Source organism: Halichoeres trimaculatus, unplaced genomic scaffold, assembly GCF_033239565.1.
Source record: "Halichoeres trimaculatus isolate MK-OKI-2021-1 unplaced genomic scaffold, fHalTri1.1 fHalTri1_scaffold_14, whole genome shotgun sequence".
Taxonomy (NCBI): Eukaryota; Metazoa; Chordata; class Actinopteri; order Labriformes; family Labridae; genus Halichoeres; species Halichoeres trimaculatus.
In genome coordinates, this window is record NW_027437192.1 from 20322018 (window position 1) to 20341907 (window position 19890).

Below are 19890 nucleotides of genomic sequence, written 5' to 3' on the forward strand. Positions count from 1 at the left end.
ACTCAGTATTGACAGATACTCTAAATCAAATGACTTGGACTTACAGGCAAAAAAAAAACCCGATCATGACATCCCTATTATAGGGAAAAACACAGTTAGAGGACGAAGAACAAAATGAAACTCCACAATTCAGATATTTATAAACGACATAAAATCTGCTGAACCATCTTACAAACCACATAAAATCCGTGAAGCAAATCAAATCTGCAACCAAAAAGGAAAATTTCAGTATAGTTCACATAGAGTATTTATTTTTCACATTTATTATACACGTGTGGTTAGATTTTCATTTATACTGATGGTACAGTATTTGCACATAGACCTATCATTATTTTCCTCAAACTGCATCATGTACAGAAATTATAGGAGCACACCATAAGCAAACATATTGCTTCTTTATACTGTAAAATGACTTTTCTCAGTGTCACAGGATTATAGCGAGAGTGGGATCAACATCTACTTGTAAACAGACATTCCTTACACAGAGCTAAAAACACAGCACTTTCAAGAACCGAACAAACAAAAAAAACACATTCACTGATTTTAGAGGCTTTAAATAAATACTATATTGAACATACATTTATTTTTTCCCCATTTCCCCATGTGTGACAGGTTTGTTGCTTTGATTGAAGTGTGATGACAGTAGAAAACAACACTTAAGCATGTCTCCAGGGAATGTCGGCCATTCTGGTGGACGTAAACGGGGAATAAATTCACTTTTACAGCATGAAACAAGAAGATGCAGCGATGAAAAGGGGCCAATGTTTATCAAGTCTGTTAGAGCATAACCTCTGATCTTTAAGCAACCCAAACTTTTTTTAAGAACCACTGAAGGACTGTCTAGTCCCAAATAACTTGATAAACATAGACCCAGGAATGTACCAGGAAAAAGGCTGGAAAACACAAAAGGTGGTAAATCAAGGTGGAAGAGGAAATAAATTAAAGCTTGGGGATGTGAAACTGTCACATCAGAGCACGATTCCACAAAGATAATCATGATGATGGCGATGTGTCTAGACTTTAAAGTCCAGCAGGTTGCAGTCGATCTTGTAGTAAACATAGGGGTAGTATTCCTGCTGGCTCAGGTTTAGTCCAGGGATGTCCATAGAGGCCTGCAGGCACACACAAGGAGAAAAAAGCTGAAGACTTATATTTTATTTCCTTTTTTCTACTTCTTTATTTTAACAAATACAGCTTAAAAATAGGAAATTTATTTTGATAAATCACAAATTAGCTCTGATTAATAGCACTCCGATGTCACGTGCCCAGTTATACAACTTTCCACAACAGCTTTAAAGACATAAGTGCTCTTTAATTTTTATTTTATGTTATTTCCTGTCTTCATTGAATAGGACAGCTGAACAGAGAGAAGAGGTAGCAAGAGAGGGTGATTAAATGCAGCAAAAGGTCATGGCTAGGAGTCGTGACGCTGTCATAATGAGGGCCATAGCCTGAGGCACACTTTACCCGCTAGTCCAAACCTGCGCCTCTGAATAGCTGTTCATTTTACAATTTCATCCAGCTAAGAATGGCACCATCAGCAATCAAGGGAAAGCAAATCACTCCTAATTTGGGAAGGAGTGTCCTTCATATGAACTCATTCTTTCTCTGTACTCCAGATATTTTCTCACAATAATCATATTTCATGACGACACTGATCAAATGTAGTTCCTTAACTTAAATGTGGGATATGCATCATAAGATATGGCAGGCTGACTTCTTACAGTGTATAAATCATGATGTCTGGTTTTGATTTTACAACATACCATGGTTAGTCTTAAATGTTCATGGCTTGTACTTAGTCATGATCAGTTACAGCAGACAGGTTGGAGGATTTAGTGCACCAAAGACGGCATGGATTAAAAAGGTTACCATGCTGTGCCCTGTTTGTGTAGCAAAGATTTAACAAAACCCATCTGATTTCTGCGCTTCTTTGAAATTATAAAAGTTTCTGGTATGGGAATTCAGTAACATAAAAAATTGAGTTATAATTAACATGAACGTAATGCACTCTAAGTTAGTCACACATCTAAACTAAACAGTGAGCAGTCAAGAAACATGTTTTAAAGGCTATCATCCTGAGAAGGCTATAATAACAGACCTCAGTCTGCCAAATGGACTTGGTAATTATGAAGTGTTATAAATTGGCCTTACTCTGCATGTGAAATGGTGTCGGTTAAAGGTACTCACATCAATGATAGCAGCACTGCTGTCCAGGTGTTTGTACAGGTCATACAGCACCTCCCTTAGCTTCTTCATGTTCTTCTTGTTGGGCTGCAGCAGCATGGCCTGGAAGTTAACTGGCAGCCCATATCTGTGAAACAAAACAATGATTCAGCTTCATCCACATATGACTTTTAAAGCATTAAACAGACTGACTGATTTATGATGGAAATGGCTGATTCATTTACTTGTTGTAATTAAAATATGAAAAGCTGGAGCGCAGATGGCCGAGTGGCTTTACTGTATGTCAACCCCCAATTCTTGCCCTGTTTCCTGCTCTATCCACTGTTTTCTCGACTATCCAATTAAAGGCACAAGAGCCCCAGAGATACTATACTTATATATATATATATATATATATATATATATATATATATATATATATATATATATATATATATATATATATATATATATACTTTAACTGTTTACTGGCTTACCTCAGTACTGATTCCACAAACACACGTAGAGCCTTTATGTGAATCCAGGCAATGAAGGCTTCACTGAAGTTCACTTTAAGCCATCGTACCAGTGGCCCCTGATTGGATAGAAAGAGTTTCAATTCGACTTGTCACCATGAATTCCTAATTTTGTAATTTTTCCATATTTTTCTTATGGATGTTAATTACGGTTTAGCAATCCTGCTAATTTAACACTTAATCAACCATCTTCCTCACTCAGCCTCGATTATTGTTTAAAGACAACAAAAGTGCTGACGTACAAACTGTTTCTTCTTGTCAGTGGACAAGCGTGTCATCTCCTCTTTGTCTGCTTTCATCTCCTCCTCATTGTACTGAAAATCACGAACTGTAAACCTAAGGGTCAGGACACACAGCAGAGAAGAGAGCAAGCAATCAGCTGGCAGAGAGCACACAGATGTGCAGGAGCACACACCCACTCATGCTCAAGTGCTCCCTAAAAATAGGCTACATACAAAAAAACATGTACATAAAACACACACAATGAGATCCTACAATGAGTGGTGCTAATTGGAGAGACTGTTGAGTGCTGACAAACTGCGTCCATTGTTGAATTGTTTTCTCTTTTTGGAACATAAAAGTTCCTGTGTCTACAAATAAGCATCTACTTCAATGCTTGGGTGGTTGAGGTTTGGAAATAATACATAAATGAAAACACAAAGAACATGTGCAGTTATAAACAATCCATCAAAAGGTTAATTCAGCCCAAGTGGGACTCATACAAACATGTCTGTAAATAAATGCTCACTCTTATTGGGTTTGATACTTCAGCACTAACAGATCATAACACATCATTGTGCTAAATCTGTAACAGAACAATTTACTTGTTTTCTCGGGCCTTGTGCTTGAAGTCATCAATAGCCTTCCTGAAGAGGGTCACACTGAACAAACCGCTGTCATTGTCCTCAAAAAGCAGCCTGGTGGAGAGACACATCATAACATAAATTATACACATTTAATGTTGACCTATTTCTAATATTTTTTCTTCCATGTAAATCCATGTTTGAAAAAAAAAGGATATCTTCACCTCCAGGCACACCAAGTACATGTGTTCGGTTACAGTAAGCCTTACCAATACCAGCAATAATATGTGAGGGATAAGTGATCTGGGGAAGACTAAACTAACCATCCCCACAGCCATTACTGGTTCAGCCTATGATTACTTAGCACATACTTGTTGAACTAATTTTCACCTGCATGAAAATATCTAGTTCAACAACAACCAAAGAAATGGATTTGTGGGTATGGTTGACAGCTTCAAAATGTTTGGTCATTCTCTGAAGCACTCATAAACACATTCTGTGTCCAATCTAACACTGTTAAATTTCCATGTAATGACCCCCAGAACCTGAAAGTTCACTGGCAGTTTTCCCTGTTACAAGTGTAACAAAGTTGCAATTTCTAAAGATAATAGATGAAAATGGCTTGTTATATAATTCATATAATTAATAATTCAGTACCAGTATAATCAACAAGGCCCTTCAAAACTTGGTGATTTTAGACAAAAAAAAAAAAAGCACAATTAGGTTTCATAAAATCAATTTCCAAATCTTGTCTTCCCAAAATCAAATCTTGATATAGCCGTGAACCAGTCAGCTCACAAACTTGCATTTGGCCACTAAAGAAAAATGTGACTGCAGTGAGAAATAAGTTTTCATAAACACAAAGTAACTGTCTTTGCTGCGACACAATTCTTAAGCTGTTTTATCAACAGTATCTGCAACAAAAAGATAAAGACTGCATCACCATAGCAGTCAATCTGGGCTGGGCTCTATAAAACAAACCCTTAAACAAATCCCAGTTTAGTAAAAGCTCCACCACTGTAGCTCCTCTACCGTAACACGTTCCCTGTTTACAGGTCGACTGTGGATTTTGCTCCACATTTGTTCTTTAAATACTGCTTGCTTGGTCACCTCATAGCACTGGGGCACATCCATCCAAATCCATTAAGGTAACACCTCAATTTATCAATACTCATTGTCAAAGGTCAATCACACCTCCTGTGTTGGTCTTATGTTGTTGAACTAAAGTCAGAGAAGAGGTTCCCAGAATGCTGTCTGTTTTGAGGGATTAAATTGCAAGCCTTCTTCCGGGGCCTGATCATTCATGGATTCAGCTAAAAAAGTTAACACATTGTCTGTGTTCTTACTTGGTGGAGCGTGGCACAACCATTTCTGCCAGGGTTTCGTACGTCTTCTGCCAGTCAGCATAGCCTGTCCTGGGGGGGAAAGAAATACAAGAGTTTAGCTTATATAGATCAGAGGCAGTGTTACCCCACCGTTGCCAACAATGTCACTGGCCCCAAAGACTGTAAACTTAGGGAAAACACTGAAAGGCTACTGTTGGTATGTTTGTTGATAAACTAAATACATTGCAATTTTCAGTCTTCTTTTTAACATCAATTTTATATATCTGAGACTAAAACAGATTATTACATTATGCTGAGTTATCCAAAGGCCCAAAGGGTAAATTTGTACATTCAGAGACACCAAAATGAACAGTGACTCAGCAGTTATCGTTTAACCAGCTCCTTAAAGTGTTTCAGTAATACAATGTGTGGAAACCAAACCCCCTCTAAAAATCTCATTTTTGATTCTAGAGAACAATCTTAAATATGGTACTATTTCCACCAAAAAATTTATTGAAGACTACACTGGGCAATTTAGACTGGTTTCTGAGTAGATGTAGCTCTTGGGATTCACAGTAGGAACTGTGAAACTTGTGCATTTCGCTATGTATTATAATCTGATGACTAACAGGCTGTATTTTGTAGCTTTTTGTCAGGGGGAAAACCTCCATCATACACTCCAAAGATAACCTGATGTAAGATTTTTAAAATGAGGGAACACCACAGGCATAGACATTGATGTGTGTGTGGACTTACTTTGGGACAACCACCAGCATGGTAATCAGGTACTCTGAGTCCAGCACAAAGTCCTCTTTCTTCACTATGTCGGCCAGACTCCTGGTCAGCAGGCTCCCCCTGAAGGACAGCACACATAGTTTATATTTTTGCAAATTATTACTCCAAATAAATGTGTATTTTTGATGTACCATGAAAATTTAACCAAACAATTAGAAACATGTCATAGTTTTGTGCAGAAGATGATAACATGCTGAAATAAAAGCTCAACACAATCATGTGTCACCAGACTAAAACAGCGTTCCTGTATTTGACTTTACACAGTGCTCATGCTATCACATTACATATGTAACACTACACACACATGCGCACACACACACACACACACACACACACACACACACACACACACACACACACACACACACACACACACATATAAGTATATCGATACTGATATGATTATGATTATTATGGTGTTACTCACGCATTCTTCCTCTCAAGGTTCTGCAGGTTTCCCTTCAGGTTGTTGTAAGCTGAAGCTCTAGCTTTCAGGTCATTGTCTATCTGAGTTGCTTGCTGTGAACGAATCAAAGGAGGATGAATTCTGCAGATATCATATTTCTGTACCTAACATTTTACATTAAATAACCTCTACTGAATCATCGAGGTGGATGACATTGTGTCTGCATGAACAATAACTTTAAAAAAGTTGACAATAAAGATAAAAAAAATGATGACTATTAAGGATAACACAACAATAGATAATCAGGATATTAACCAAACACTACACTGACATACCTTGGAGATGATCTCAGAGATATTTTTCAGTGACTGTTTGATTGGATATTTCGCCATGTCCCACTGAAATCTTGTGATATAGGTAACCAGGTCCACTGTAGAGGGTCAGAGAATTGATTAAAGACATCAATATTTATCAGCCCATGTCCACTGTCTTGTGCCATCTGGTGATTAAATATCTGAGGACACAGTCACATACCAGCTGAGGTCTCATAAGATACATAATCACATGTGACACTGTGTTGGCTGATTACCTCCATTAGCAAGTAGGTTCTCTTGGACTTTGTCTCGGCTGTCCTCCAGGACATCAGCCATGTACTGAGCCACCTTCTTCACCACACTTAAACACAACACAGAAAATGAAAACAAGAGATTCAAGTTATATTGTACAAACAAAGAAAAATATAACAGCAGATCTTTAAAGTTTTTAAGTTTACCTCTCCACAAAAGTGTCAAGCTTAGCCAGTTCATCCGAGAGACCAACTAAGACATCTAGAGTCCCGACCTGTTGCAGATGACAAAGAACATGAATATCAACTAGTGTATCAGATGTGAGTTGATTGCCAGTAGTGACAAACGCTGATGACTGTTGTGCGAGACCTTGAGATCAGGGATGTTGAACTTGTTGTTCACAGAGAGGTTGTTGGTGCGTGTGGTTGCCACCATCAGCTTGTCCCAAGTCTGCTGGCATGTCTTCTCCCCTGGAGCCGAGATCAACCAGAATTCCGTCATGGCTGCTTGGTAGATGTTTGTTCCCCTGCCCTTTAATCTGAATAGGTCACTGTAGGAGAGTGACCAGAGGGAAAAATGATTGTACAGTGTATCAACATTCGATAAATGTATTTTCAGACAATACTGTTACATTGTTTTTACCATGATGCCTTTTTTAAATGTCGAGGGATGTTAAGTGTTAGAGGAAGAATTTATGGTCAGTCTGACTTAAGCGCAATGTAGACATTTACATCATGATACACTCTGATTTGTAAAGCTTGCGAAATTTTTCTCCAGTCATTTTTAAAAAACTGCTGGAATAAAATAGAATAGGATGCATTTTAGATAAGATGCGGTTTGACAAAATACTATATCCCGGTTCTCACTTCTTTATGATGTTGACCTAAATCTGGACACAATGTTATGTAATTATTAATAAAAAGCAGCTCTTTTAAGACTTTCAGCCAGTAGATCTTTTTTTTTCAAAATCACCTCCAATTTATCTGGTATGTAAAAAAATACATTTGTTTTTACTGGTTGCTTTGGCTGATTTTTGAGCATATCTCGTCAATTGCATTATATTAAAATCATCAGTACTCTATGATAGTGTGATGCTGGATAAAAGGTTGTAATTAAGACTTCTTGACAATTTTAATGCGACTTTTACTGTATCAAAGGGTTTTTTCCACTACTGGATGAAAGACACCTCCTTAGGGTGTGATTGACAGCAGATGATTCAGAGTCATGTTGTAAAGCTTCTTGTTCCTCTTTAGACTTTTATTTTGCCCCAGAAAACATCAACTTCCTCCCATCTTTCCGATGTGAAATATGGAAACTTGTCATACGCATCCACTGGATGATTGTATCAGTTAGCACAGTAGACACGGACAGGTCTCCATGTCTGCTGATTGACTGTCATATGATCAGTTTCTTGGGCTGTAAAGGGCATGCTAAATACTTGTACGTTCTGTCCATTAAACACCAAGGACATCACGTGACTAAATCAGTTCTATTGGTTAAGATTTATTTAAGTAACTATTCCATGGTTAAAAAACAGCATTTGACATTTAAATGAAGCTGATATGTTGGTGGTTAAATATATACAGTGTTAACGTTAGCTTGCTGCTGACACTAGCTTGTTTGCAACGCAGCTTTCCGCCGTCACGACGTCATTCATCAGAGTATATATGAACTTACCGATATATTAAAGGGCCTCAGTGCTCAGTCCACGTTGCGTATTTCAGTTAATTGGTCTCAGTTTCCCGTACATAGCGCAGATAATAGAAGGTTTTCGACTCAACGGTCCTTCAACAGTACATCTCACTCACAGTCAGCTGATCAGGGCAGAAGGCCTGCGCCTGCGCAGAGGCTACTGCGCATTAAGCTGCCTTTACGTGACGGAGGGAGCCTCGTAGACTTCAGCCTTGTAGAAAATATTGTCCTGTGTGTTAAGAAGCGTGGTCCGAAACTCATAGAGAGTTTTTTTATTATTACAAAAACAGTTCCCGCACAAAACACCTGAACACCACATGTGCGGTAGAGCACATACCCAGCATGAATGTAAAGTAAGCCAGCAGCCAGAAAAAGATAAAATAAGATAATAAGTGCAATTGAGGATGATTAATGTAACGGTGTGAGTTTATTCAAAGTTGCATGACGTAGTGTATCATATGTTGAAATGTATCATTTGCAACTAGGAGTTCAAACTAGCTTATTAGGGTGAATACAGGCTAAAAATAGTAATTAAACGTCGATGAGAGCTGAGCGAATAGAGATTGGCAAATGGCTGAATATGTTAGCCCAAGTGGACTCACATTATTCGTTTGAATTTGTCTTTTAATAAGCAGTTGTTTTGAGGAGGTCTCAGGTTACAAAATGATCACTGTTGCTTTTTGTATCCTATTGTTTGGGTGGATTTTACCACATGCTACTTAAATAATTTCTAATGATAATAATTTCTAATGATTATAAATAATAATATTTCTAATATTCATGTAATATACTTACTCATAACAGCTGCATCTTACCAGGTAAACTTGTGTTTTCAACAGTTTTGCTGTACTCGAACGCATCATAATTGTTTGTGTGCACAGTTAAAGAGGTGCGTCTCAATGTTGACCTCCGCTGGAAAGATTAAGCAACTACAGAGACGGCTTATTCATTTGTGTTGTGTGACACAACAGTGGTTTAATTCATCAACAATCCGGTGAATTTTTTCCAGGTTCACCGACCAATAATTAAAGAAAAACAGTCTAGACCATCAGTAATTATGTATTTATCTGAAATCTAACCTCAAAGTAAAAGCATGAAAATTGGCAACTTGGGTTCTGTACTCACCTACCTATTATTAAAGCCGAACTTCACTATAGTGAGCATAACACTTTTGAATGCAATGGGACTCTACCTAACTTTTTGCTATTTTGTTTGAATAAAATATCAATTGTTTATATTGTTCAAAGGTCAAGGTAAAAAAAAAAAAACTGGGGAAATAAGACAGTTACAACAAAACAGACAGGTGGTCTGCTGCTTCTTTAGTCTAATAAGGGTGTGATGGGTTTAAAGGACTGTTTTGAAATAACTTAAAACAGTGCAACACTTTAAACAAAGTGGAATAACAGATAATTGATCCTCAAGATGAACTCCTTGGCCAATTCTTTTTCTTTTGTCAGTTATACACAAAAGTACAAGTACATCTGCCCTGCGCTTAGTCTTACATGATGGGTCACTTATACTACATTAACTTTTGTGGCTTTTTACATCTAAAGATGGAAGAAATGCTGGGTGAATAATTGTTTATCTATGCTTTATCATCTTTTCATCATAACAGCATCTTTTGCCTCAGGCTGCAAATAGAGTTTCCGTCTCAAGGACAGTGAAATGGTTTTTACTGAACTCAACGGAAGAGAAAAACAAAAAAAAAACAACATGAAAAAACAAACCCCTGTCTGTATGGCCCCTGACGTGAACCTTAAGTACATGGTACCTTGGCAAGGTTTTCAACTAAACAGCACTATAAATTGTGTTGTCTTCTATTTGAATTAAATGTTCTTCTGTCTTACCAGCAAACATACTGGTATTGTTAATAAATCTGTTTTGCTTCATCTGTAACCAAAGGAAACCAAATTTGGCTTTGAAATCTGTACAATGATAACAGAGGCACTGAAACACCAGTGATGTTAATGATTAACAGAATACTTTCTTGCTTGCTGCTTGCACACCTTGTTTTGGTTGTTATCTGTTACACCATTTAACACTTAGCTTGAATTATAGTACACCCAGTCTTGTCACAGACAGACATCCACTTGATAGGACTTACATTTATAACACAGCTCAACCAGCACATATCCTATTTCTCAGAAATGAGGAGTGTCTGGCTCAATTTGATCCGCTGGTCCTGTGGTGTGTACCTCAGGGTGATTCTCATGACAGAACAGCATGAAACTTTACATTTCATTCAGTCACTCTGTCTCTTCTCATAGTTACAGAAACCAGCATGCAGAGAAATTCAGGTTATCAGTGTCAGAGTGTTTCTGCACATGACTCTTATTGTTGTTTATAATCCAATGTTTACTAGGCCACAGTGTTTGTGAACACGGTGTCACTGTCATAAAACAAAGCTATGGGACAGCCAGGCAGCTACTGAAACACAGATAAAGGCCATGCCACATATTGCACCAGAGCTCCGGTTTACGAAGACCAGTCATACGACTAAGGTGGCTGCAGGCTGAGTTTCGTACTCATCGGGCCAGACATCCAGGCAGAGTCGTACTGCACTCCTGATCACCATGCGTAATGAGATGAAATTTGCCAAATAAAATTCCTCCCAGGAAACTGAATTGCATGAAACATTCAATTATCACAGCTAAGTGAGTGTGACAAAGGCTTAACGACTAATCAACAAAGTATTCAATAAGCTCTTGAACCTCAGTAATCCCCAGATTCCATGCGACATGAGCAGGAACACACAGAAAGTTTGTCTGAAATGTCGAAGTTTGTCATAACATTGTTTCAAATTGATTTCATCTTCTTCCACAGCTCAGAGTTGACTTTTTCAAGGTTATGAAAGTTGTAATAACATGTGAGTGGTAGTTTTTTGTTGTTTGAGGGATTTCGACCCAGTGACCTCAAAATGTTCAAGCCACAAGGCTGTACTTTTCCAATTCAAAAGTTCTGTAATATGTTTTAAAAAAAGTTTTTAATCCTTTTCACAAAAATTATCATGCAGCCCGGGGTGCTGATACCATGGAGGAAACAGATGTGGTCAGTGTTTGACTTTAAACCAGGCCAAGAAATCCCTGCCTCCCTGATTTGCCATTAAGCTACTTGGAAGCAGGGAAAACAGGAGCTATTTAAATCAGGACTGTCCTGTCTGAACAAATAACAGAAAATCTCCCCTACAGAAAGAAAACAATGTTATAGAAATAATTGCCAGCAGATTTTTTTGTGTGCAAACTCTGTGGTGTCAATGACACGTGTTTTTTTTCTGCATGCTTCAAAGGTAAGCATAGGTCATTTAAAGTATTTTTGCCTTTTTAAACAAGTTTTCCCACAGCTCAGATTTTTCTTTCCAGAACAGAGTTAGGTTTACTACAAAGAGATTTGATGGTAAGCGTCAAGAAATGATCTACTGATAAACACCCCTTGATTATGATTTTAGGAATAACAGACCTGAGAGCTGTGGAATATAAAGTTAACCAGTGATAAGCTTTGACAAGTTTTATTGAAGTATTTTTCAGATATTCAATATTTATCTTGACGTCAAAACGTACTATCTTTATTACTGTTGTTTTTATAGATAAAAATTATTGTTGTTTTCTTTCTAGATTCGTATGGGATGACTACTCAAAGTTAAATATATGTTAATATGTTTTTGGGAAAAAGTCCACATCATAGGTCACAGTAGCCCGTGTTGTACGATACCAAATCTATCTAAACTGTGTCATGTAAACAAGAACAGTCGAGGTCTTGAACTGGTTGACTGAAACGAGAGGCCATCTACGGAAAGTTTATGGTTATGTAACGTCACAGAACTACAGCGGCCTGTCTGATTTTCGGAAACGCATATTTGGTATGTTCTCAAACTATCTGAAAGCTCATTGGTCGAACTGAACCTCGAGTCCCGCCCACAGACCGTTGATTACCTTTTCCACTTCCCCTACTCGGCTCCAGTAGTTCTCCACCCATCGGCACATAGAGAAGACGCAGTTTATCAGACGCTTGTCCTTCATCTAAACATATGGCAAAAACAGCCGTCTTTCTTTCTTTTATCGTTGTGCCCACTACTCTTTAAAAATTCCGCCGAAAAAGAGAAGACGATTTTCCAAAACATTCTGGCCGTTATCTCACGTAAGTAAAGCTTCAGTTGGGTTCCTTGGATTCAGCAGGCGGACGTAACATGGCGGGCTGGTCGTTCTGCCTTCTTGCCGCACATGACAGACCGATTCATTGAATTCTCCGATTTTGACATATACGATGTTAGATGTGTAAATTCCAGTGAATTACGAATCTATGTTACCGCTTGGTTATGATACTTGTCCTTTTACTGTGTCAGAGCTCGTGCTTTGGTTAGGTTTTTCAACAAAATGCATTGCTAACGTAAGCTTCTTCACCGACGTGCTGTCGGCAGCCAGCTCAACAGTAGCAGCTCTCGCGCTGCCTGGGCTATCTGATCAGTGTGTTTCCTCGCGATGGCGTTTGTTGTGTTGACTGCAGCTCGCAGCAGTTACCTTCACTTTAACATGACTAAATGTGGCCGTTTTGGACGTGTGTGGTTGGGTTGTCGTTAGTTGTTTTCGTTACGCAATGCAATAATTATATCCGTTTTCCTAAATGAGTCATTCTTACGTCGCTTTTAATGTCACTTCTCTAAAATAACTTCAATCTCATGATGTGATCTCCTTATTAAAAATAGTCTAATGAGATGAAACAGTGTTTTATAAATAATGCAGTATGTGTACTGTGTTAAAAACGAGGCCACGTAAACTTCCGCGAGAGTTGCTCAACATCGATCGTTTCTGTCATTTCTTTCATATCAGAGACAAAAAGTCAACAACACTGGACTATGTAAAGAAGAAGAACTTTGTAATAACACAATAATTGAAATGACAGATCATGTGATTATGTTTGTGACACTGACACACATGCTGCTCTAATGTTGTTTTTATGTATGAATATTATGTATATGTTTTCTGCTGCAGGGCTCCCCTGTCTCTGCACAGGTGTATGAGCGATACCAAGAGGGCCTAGGGGCAGCTCTTTACCGGGAGCACTTTGACTTCAACGCTGAGCCACCTTGGGATCCTAGCTGATAGCGGGACAGGTCCATCTCCTGACTTGTCCATGTGAGTGGTTCACATTGTCTGGTACACGCAGAGAAGCTTGCTGGCTTTCACAAACACCTGTGACAAAGTCCAAGACCGCTGTGTTCTAATTGGTGTACTCACCAAAAATGTGGTTACACCTATATTTATGTTGTTATTGTTGTGAAAAAGGCTATGGTCTTCACATTTTTAATCAAAAATTAAGTGACAAATCTGTCCTCACTTTTAATGAGAAATGGAAAAAATAATAGAAATTTGAATGGCTGTTTCCAAAGAGAAAATCAGTCTTTGTAGAGAAAATCTTTGTAGAGGCTCATCTGCCCTTTCCTGTGAAATCAGTTAGCTGTGCTAAATTGTAGCAATTAAGTAGCTTACCATGGTGGTTTTCAATATTAACTGTGTTTTTATTTTCTTCCTTGTTTTTCCAGTTTGTTGCATACCGGCAGGACCCATTGGCTCAGTCGTGACCCTTGATTTGCTTATCTGATCTTTATGATTGTCGGCCTAGCGGAATACGGTTGAGATGAAAGGACTCACTGACAAACCCAGCTACATCATTGAACTCCTGGAGGGAGGAGTGACTCTTGAAGATGTCATTGATGGACACATCTGTGAACAGACTCTGGTCAGTTCAGCATTCAGACCTTTGGCATGCTTGTTTTGCCACTTAAAATATTGCTTTACTTGCTTGTCACTGTAATAAGCATTTAAATTGATGTGACAAAGGAGGCTTTCATTTGGGGAAATTCATGCTTTTGATTTGTTTGTGCAGTATGGTTTCACCAGTTTCACCAGTTGATTTGTGCATTAAGTGCAGCCTCCTGTGTCCCCAGGTGGAGAAGAGTGCGTTTGTGGTGGGGGACCTTGGTGCCCTGATGCAGCAGCATGTGTGCTGGCAGAGTGTGGTGCCACAGCTGCAGCCCTACTACCCAGTCAAGTGCAACAGCAGCCCAGCTGTCATTGAGGTCCTCGCCTCCTTAGGCCTGGGTTTCATTTGCACCAACAAGGTAAGAAAGTATATATTCCCTTGATACTTTTGGGGTCGTTGTGTTGAAAGCACTCACTTCATCTCTGATCAGCTCTTGACTTTTTTCTTTTCAACTTTTATAATACAGTTGTTACTATGTGGATTATTTTTTTATGTGTTCATGAATATACTTTGTTGTTTTTCTTATTCTTTTCCTAATACTGTGTCCTCTCTGCCACAGACTGAAGTTAGCTTGGTGCTGGAGCAGGGTGTCCCACCTGAAAACATCATTCTGTCGGGTGTTTGCAAGCAGCTGGCACACATCAAGCATGCTGCCAAGAATAACATCCAGCATCTTGTTTGTGAGAATGAGGCAGAGTTGTCCAAGATTTCCCGTCTGCACCCAAACGCAAAGTAAGTAGAGTGATTCAGTGAAGGAGATGTTCTTCAGCTGTTACTTTATTTTACATATTACATAAAGGTCTTTAAAAGTGAAATCTGTGTCTGGGCTGTTTCATGGGGGCAGAATTGCTCATTTTTGTTGTTGTTGTTTCCTATCTTTTTTTTTCTATACCTGACTGATGGTGGATCTGTTTATAGGTTGCTGCTGCAGTTAAGCACCAAGGCCCATGCAGCAGAGACCAGCATGGCCTTCGGATTCTCTCTGAAGAGCTGCCGGCATCTTCTGGAAGCAGCCAAGGAGCTGGGAGTTCAAGTGGTCGGGGTGACTTTTCAAATCCCCAGCTCCTGCCAGGACCTGCAGGAAGCCTACACCCACGCACTGTCAGACGCCCGCTGTGTGTTTGACATGGGGGTGAGTGTTGTTTGGAAGATATTTGTAATTACAAGATAATGAATAAGCTGACATTCAGCACAAAACACTTGAAATATTTATTTAACATCACACTTTTTACTCTTTTTCTTTAGGCTGATTTGGGCTTTAACATGAACATCCTGGACATTGGTGGTGGATTCACCGGCTCAGAGTTTCAGCTCAAACAGGTAAAAAGCTGCTGCATTATTTCAGATTCTTTATGCAGAGTCCAGAGACTGTTTACATCACCAGGTGTCCCATCTCTCAGTAACTCAAGTATTGCATGATTATCTCTCTATGCCATTGCAAAACAAAAGAACTTTTAATATTTCTGAATGACCTGTTTTGAAGTTGTGCTCTTTTTAACTATACCTGGAAAAAAAACTCTGAAGTGCTTCATTTCTGTATTTGTTGTCTGCAGGTTGAGTCAGCAGTCAGGCCGCTGCTGGATGCTTACTTCAGCCCACTCTCCGGTGTTCAAGTGTTGGCCCAGCCAGGCAGCTTCTACGTGGCCTCAGCATTCAGTCTTGCTGTCAACATTATCAGCAAAAAGGTGGTTACCCCTCAGTGGGACGGGCTCCCTCAAAGTGAGTTGTCACTTCTCTTTGTCCTTTAAAATCCACTTAATCTGATAAACGTAGCTTTTGTGTCATCATCCAAACCGTGATTCAGTGCAGATGATAAAATCCAGTCCTATAAAAGACAAAAGGTTTATGTTCACACTTTTCACAAACAAGTCTTACATAATCACAACAGATCTGTCACAGATCAAATCGCAGCTGTAAATAATACAGTTTGTTCTTTTTTCTTGACATGCTCGCCCACTCTATTTACACAGGCCAGAACAATGAAGATACAGAGTTCCTGTACTACATGAATGAGGGTGTTTATGGTCCATTCAGCCGCAAGCTGCTGGGAAACGCCATTGCTGCCCCGTCAGTACACAAGGTTAGTAGGTCTCCACCCAAGAGAGTCAACCCCATTCAGGACTGAAAGAAACATCTGATAGCAGCTGAGGTTAAATGTGAAAAAGAGGTCATGCATTATGAGTTTTTGAGGAAGCAGGGTCAAAAGTACTTAAGAAAGAGAGCCACTGCCCAATACAAAGACCCCAGACTACTTTGGACATTTGCCACATGTTTAATGCTGGCCCACAAATTAATGATTGGTCCTCTGCAATCCCCGCCATACTGAAGCCATAAGTGACACCTAATGATAAATGTCTGCTTTTATTTCCTGTTCACCCTGTGATACTAAGTTAGAGGTAGATAGGATTTACAAATGAACTGTGTTGTACTGTAATCCTTCAGATACCTTTCTCCTACTTTGACTATTAACTGATATTTCTGATCTGCTTGTGTCTTCTCTTTAGCATGTGCTCAGTGCTGAGGAGGCTGTGTTTCCCAGCAGTCTGTGGGGCCCGTCCCTAGACCAGCTGGACTGTGTTGTGGAGCGCTGCCTGTTACCTGAGCTCGGCGTCGGGGACTGGCTTCTCTTCTCCAACATGGGGGCCTGCGGCCTGGAGGAGTTAAACTCCTCCCAGCTGCCAATCTACTACACTGTCTCCACCTGTGACTGGTGAGTTAACGTGTCAGAGGTTTATCACGTGTGCATGAAGATTTAAGACTCCAAAAAAAGGGTCTGATCCTGAGACTTTGTTGTGTCCACAGGTACGAAATGCAGGAGGCCGGCGTGGCTCTGGACAGTGCCATGAAGAATTTCTCCATGGTCCAGTACAGTGCGTAACTACCTTCTGCCCCTGTACCATATTGCATTGCAAAGATCCTCTCTAGCCTCTGCTTCCCCACGTGAGAGGAGGGGTTAGTGAGGTATTTGGGACAGGGGCTAAGTGTGGTCAACATTCCAGCCACCTTGGAAAATGCAGTGTGTCCGTTTATTTCTTCCAGGAATTTGACATTTTTACCTCTCAAAATTCAGAAAAGGTTGTTCAATGCCTCAACTGTCTAAAATCTAATCTGGAAGATAATCTTCCTGTTTTGCTCCTCCCTCCTCTCGTGGACTCTGAATACCTGTCAGCTCAAAGAACTCTAGCCCAAGCTCAAATGACATTATGCAACAAAATGGACGACTCTTTGGAGATGGGACCCCTCAACGTGTTTGGGGTGGTTTTTATTTCCTAAATCAAATTCAGTTTACAAAATGTACAATTGATTTAAATCATACTCTCTATCGATTACCTGTTGACAGTTGTGTAAATCCTGTGTCTGATCAACTCCAATACATTTGTCTGTAGATGATTTTTGAAGTGTTTTAAAAAATCCATGCCTCATGTGGATTCTGTACTGCAGACCATTCACTTTGCATAGTTTAAATGAAATTAAGACAATGATGTAACCTCTTTCTTTATTGCAGCTCACCTCAATGCATTTTTATTTATTGGATTCTGATACTGGGGCATATTTAAAGCTCCATCTTTAAGTGTGTTTTGCCCAGATTTTATGCTGTGGCCCCTCTAACAGTGTTTCCTGAAAAGATATTGATGTGTTTTTTAACGCTACATGGGTTAAGTGTGCTGTGATTTCCATTTGTGACCTCAGTGGTTTCCCTTTACTCGAAAGGCATGATTCACCCCGATGCACTCCTTGCCTCTAATAGAGAGCGGTCAATCTGGTTAAAAATGCACCAAATCCTTTTTGTAGGTTAAACAAATACTGTCCTGTTAACTAGCAAAGTCCCCTGTTTTTCCAGATTCTTGTTGAGAGATCTGGAAGAACTCTAACTTCACGTATGGTTCAGTACGTGGCTTGTGTGGATTTTCATGTTTGTATCTCTCAAACGGAAGACCTGTTAGTCGTACACAGACCTCTCTGAGGCAGTGCAAACATAAAGCCAGACCTTTTCCTCATGCCTCTCTGAAGTAATGAGGAAGATAATGCACAGTCTCATGTACAGATAAATGTATCATGTTTAATAATATTAAAGGTGACCTGACTTAACTGCAGTTTTTGAAGAATCCTGCCCTCATGTGTTACAATTGAATAATGTATTGATTACTTGCTTGTCTAAGGCACTAATGGACCATAGCCTGTTTTTGACTGTAAATTGTGCTTGTTAAAGTAATGAAAGTGATTAATTTAATACATTTCTGACTGAAATCACATCCATTGTCTATGTGTCATCATTTGGTGTGGTTTGGACATATTGTGGTTGTTAACTGGTACAGTTCTCAACCTGAAAGTAAGACTTTGGATTGATCTGAGTGGGGTGATGGCTCACCATTTGTATAAAAGATCCAAAACAAATTTAAAGGAGCAGTATGTTGAAATTAGTCTTAGTGGCATTGAGCAATCAGATTTCAGAACACACCCACCTCATGCTTAAAACAACACATCTGTAAGTTACCAAAGCCTTTGCAAATCTAACCCAATCATGAAGATGGCATCTTTTGTTTTTAATCATCATTTTGATGGGCGTTGATGCTGTGTGACATGTCTTATAGCTGGTGAAACAACAGCCAGAAAGCTACATGACAGTGGATACCTTTAGATAGCTCATGTTCTGTTTTACAGTGCTAGCCTTCAACAACAAATGACAAATTCAATCTCTGTCAAATATTAGAGAAAACTCTCAAATATAGGAACAGTTATGTTTTTTAGACTGTACGATGAACTATCAATACAGTGTAGATCGAAAACATAAATAGGTATACTACAGGATAACAGATACCAGAAACCTTGTTTGGCCAGGATAGAGCACTAAAATAGTTGCTGTAAAGATAAATGAATAAACCAGACATCTAGCTTATTGATCTTAACACCTAAAACATTTTTGCATCATACAGTTCCGTAACACATAGTTTCATATCTGTACAGAGCTCAACATCTTCAGAAGTCATCCCCTTTTTGATGTTCTTCAATTCATTCTTGTTTTTTGTACTATTGCCCCACTTCCTGTTACTCAAACACAACAGCACTCTCACTAGACTGTCAGTGCTCATCTGTTGGTTTGCTGACCTAGCTACCACTGAAGTATGACTCGCCTGATCTGGAGTTAAGAAGTTATAATAGTGCATTAAGCAACCAGTACTGTTCTCACACTAAACCCCACAATCTAAAGGAAAGATGAAAACCAAAAAACTGATGTTTTTTTCCTGCAAAAAATATGCTATGACATGAGAAAAGAGCTTTTTAATTAAAGGGAAAGATCTGTAGGAGGAGCTGATCTAGTTTATTTTGATGTAATAACAAAAGTGTTTGCAAAATTTGTAAAGAAGTACATCAAGCCTCATATCTGCCCTTCATAAGAGGTTATTTGTATATGTATGTACGCTTCCATCAGACTGAAAATAAAACCAATACAAACATTGAACAGTAAATATCCCCATGGTCAAAAAGCATGCCACTAAGTGCTCTGTGAATTTGGAGGTGATAAAGTTGATTAAAGCAGAGATATTTATCTGTCACTCCTCACTTTTCACATCCAGCTTTGTAACAAATAGGCTATAGACGTGGTGCTGCATGATAGAGGCAGGTCAGGATTCTTATTGGTGGCTGACCAACTTGTTTACAGATCATAGTCTGGAATCAGTTTGAATAGGGAGTTTAGGACAGATGCGTGATGAAAAGCAGTTGTCCCTGAGTCATCACTCTGATATAATATGAATAAAATAGATACGGTAGCTATTAAAACTGTCCACTTGTCAGTCAGGCAGTTTTAGTTTCAAAACTTGCACTCTTTCACCACGATTGGCC

At 39.1% G+C, this 19890-nt stretch overlaps 2 protein-coding genes across 3 annotated transcripts; one reads left to right on the forward strand and one right to left on the reverse strand.

The window, feature by feature from the left end:
- Window positions 1–229: 229 nt before the first annotated feature.
- LOC141803571 (V-type proton ATPase subunit C 1-A) lies at window positions 230–8438 on the reverse strand. The gene is made up of 13 exons (XM_074687693.1): window positions 8275–8438; window positions 6967–7147; window positions 6804–6871; window positions 6621–6706; window positions 6367–6461; window positions 6053–6144; window positions 5587–5685; window positions 4852–4920; window positions 3527–3619; window positions 2945–3038; window positions 2664–2761; window positions 2191–2314; window positions 230–1112 (listed from the first exon to the last, which is right to left on the reverse strand). Exons 2-13 carry the CDS (start codon window positions 7096–7098, stop codon window positions 1014–1016), a joined length of 1149 nt encoding a protein of 382 aa, XP_074543794.1. The 5' UTR covers window positions 7099–7147; window positions 8275–8438; the 3' UTR covers window positions 230–1013.
- A 3795-nt stretch (window positions 8439–12233) lies between these two features.
- Window positions 12234–18297, forward strand: azin1b (antizyme inhibitor 1b). Of its 2 annotated transcripts, none has more exons than XM_074687077.1 (11): window positions 12234–12423; window positions 13275–13418; window positions 13826–14022; window positions 14231–14404; window positions 14606–14778; window positions 14965–15178; window positions 15292–15366; window positions 15600–15765; window positions 16017–16126; window positions 16551–16756; window positions 16849–18297. In XM_074687077.1, the coding sequence occupies exons 3-11, from the start codon at window positions 13921–13923 to the stop codon at window positions 16922–16924; spliced, it is 1296 nt and encodes a 431-aa protein (XP_074543178.1). In that variant the 5' UTR covers window positions 12234–12423; window positions 13275–13418; window positions 13826–13920; the 3' UTR covers window positions 16925–18297. The 2 variants fall into 2 exon arrangements, with proteins under 2 accessions (XP_074543178.1, XP_074543179.1); XM_074687078.1 differs by having other exon boundaries at window positions 16017–16077; window positions 16583–16756.
- The last annotated feature ends 1593 nt before the right edge of the window (window positions 18298–19890 follow it).

What these genes read in the sequence shown, in the direction of transcription:
- azin1b (XM_074687077.1), top strand. Translation starts at nt 13,921, where the DNA reads ATGAAAGGACTCACTGACAAACCCAGCTACATCATTGAACTCCTGGAG. An exon ending in GCTGTGTGTTTGACATGGGG is followed by an intron (nt 15,179 to 15,291) that starts GTGAGTGTTGTT and finishes CTTTTTCTTTAG; the next exon opens with GCTGATTTGGGCTTTAACAT. An exon ending in CTGCCCCGTCAGTACACAAG is followed by an intron (nt 16,127 to 16,550) that starts GTTAGTAGGTCT and finishes TCTTCTCTTTAG; the next exon opens with CATGTGCTCAGTGCTGAGGA.
- LOC141803571 (XM_074687693.1), bottom strand. Translation starts at nt 7,098, where the DNA reads ATGACGGAATTCTGGTTGATCTCGGCTCCAGGGGAGAAGACATGCCAG. An exon ending in CACAAGGCCCGAGAAAACAA is followed by an intron (nt 3,039 to 3,526) that starts GTAAATTGTTCT and finishes CCTGACCCTTAG; the next exon opens with GTTTACAGTTCGTGATTTTC. An exon ending in CTGACAAGAAGAAACAGTTT is followed by an intron (nt 2,762 to 2,944) that starts GTACGTCAGCAC and finishes CTATCCAATCAG; the next exon opens with GGGCCACTGGTACGATGGCT.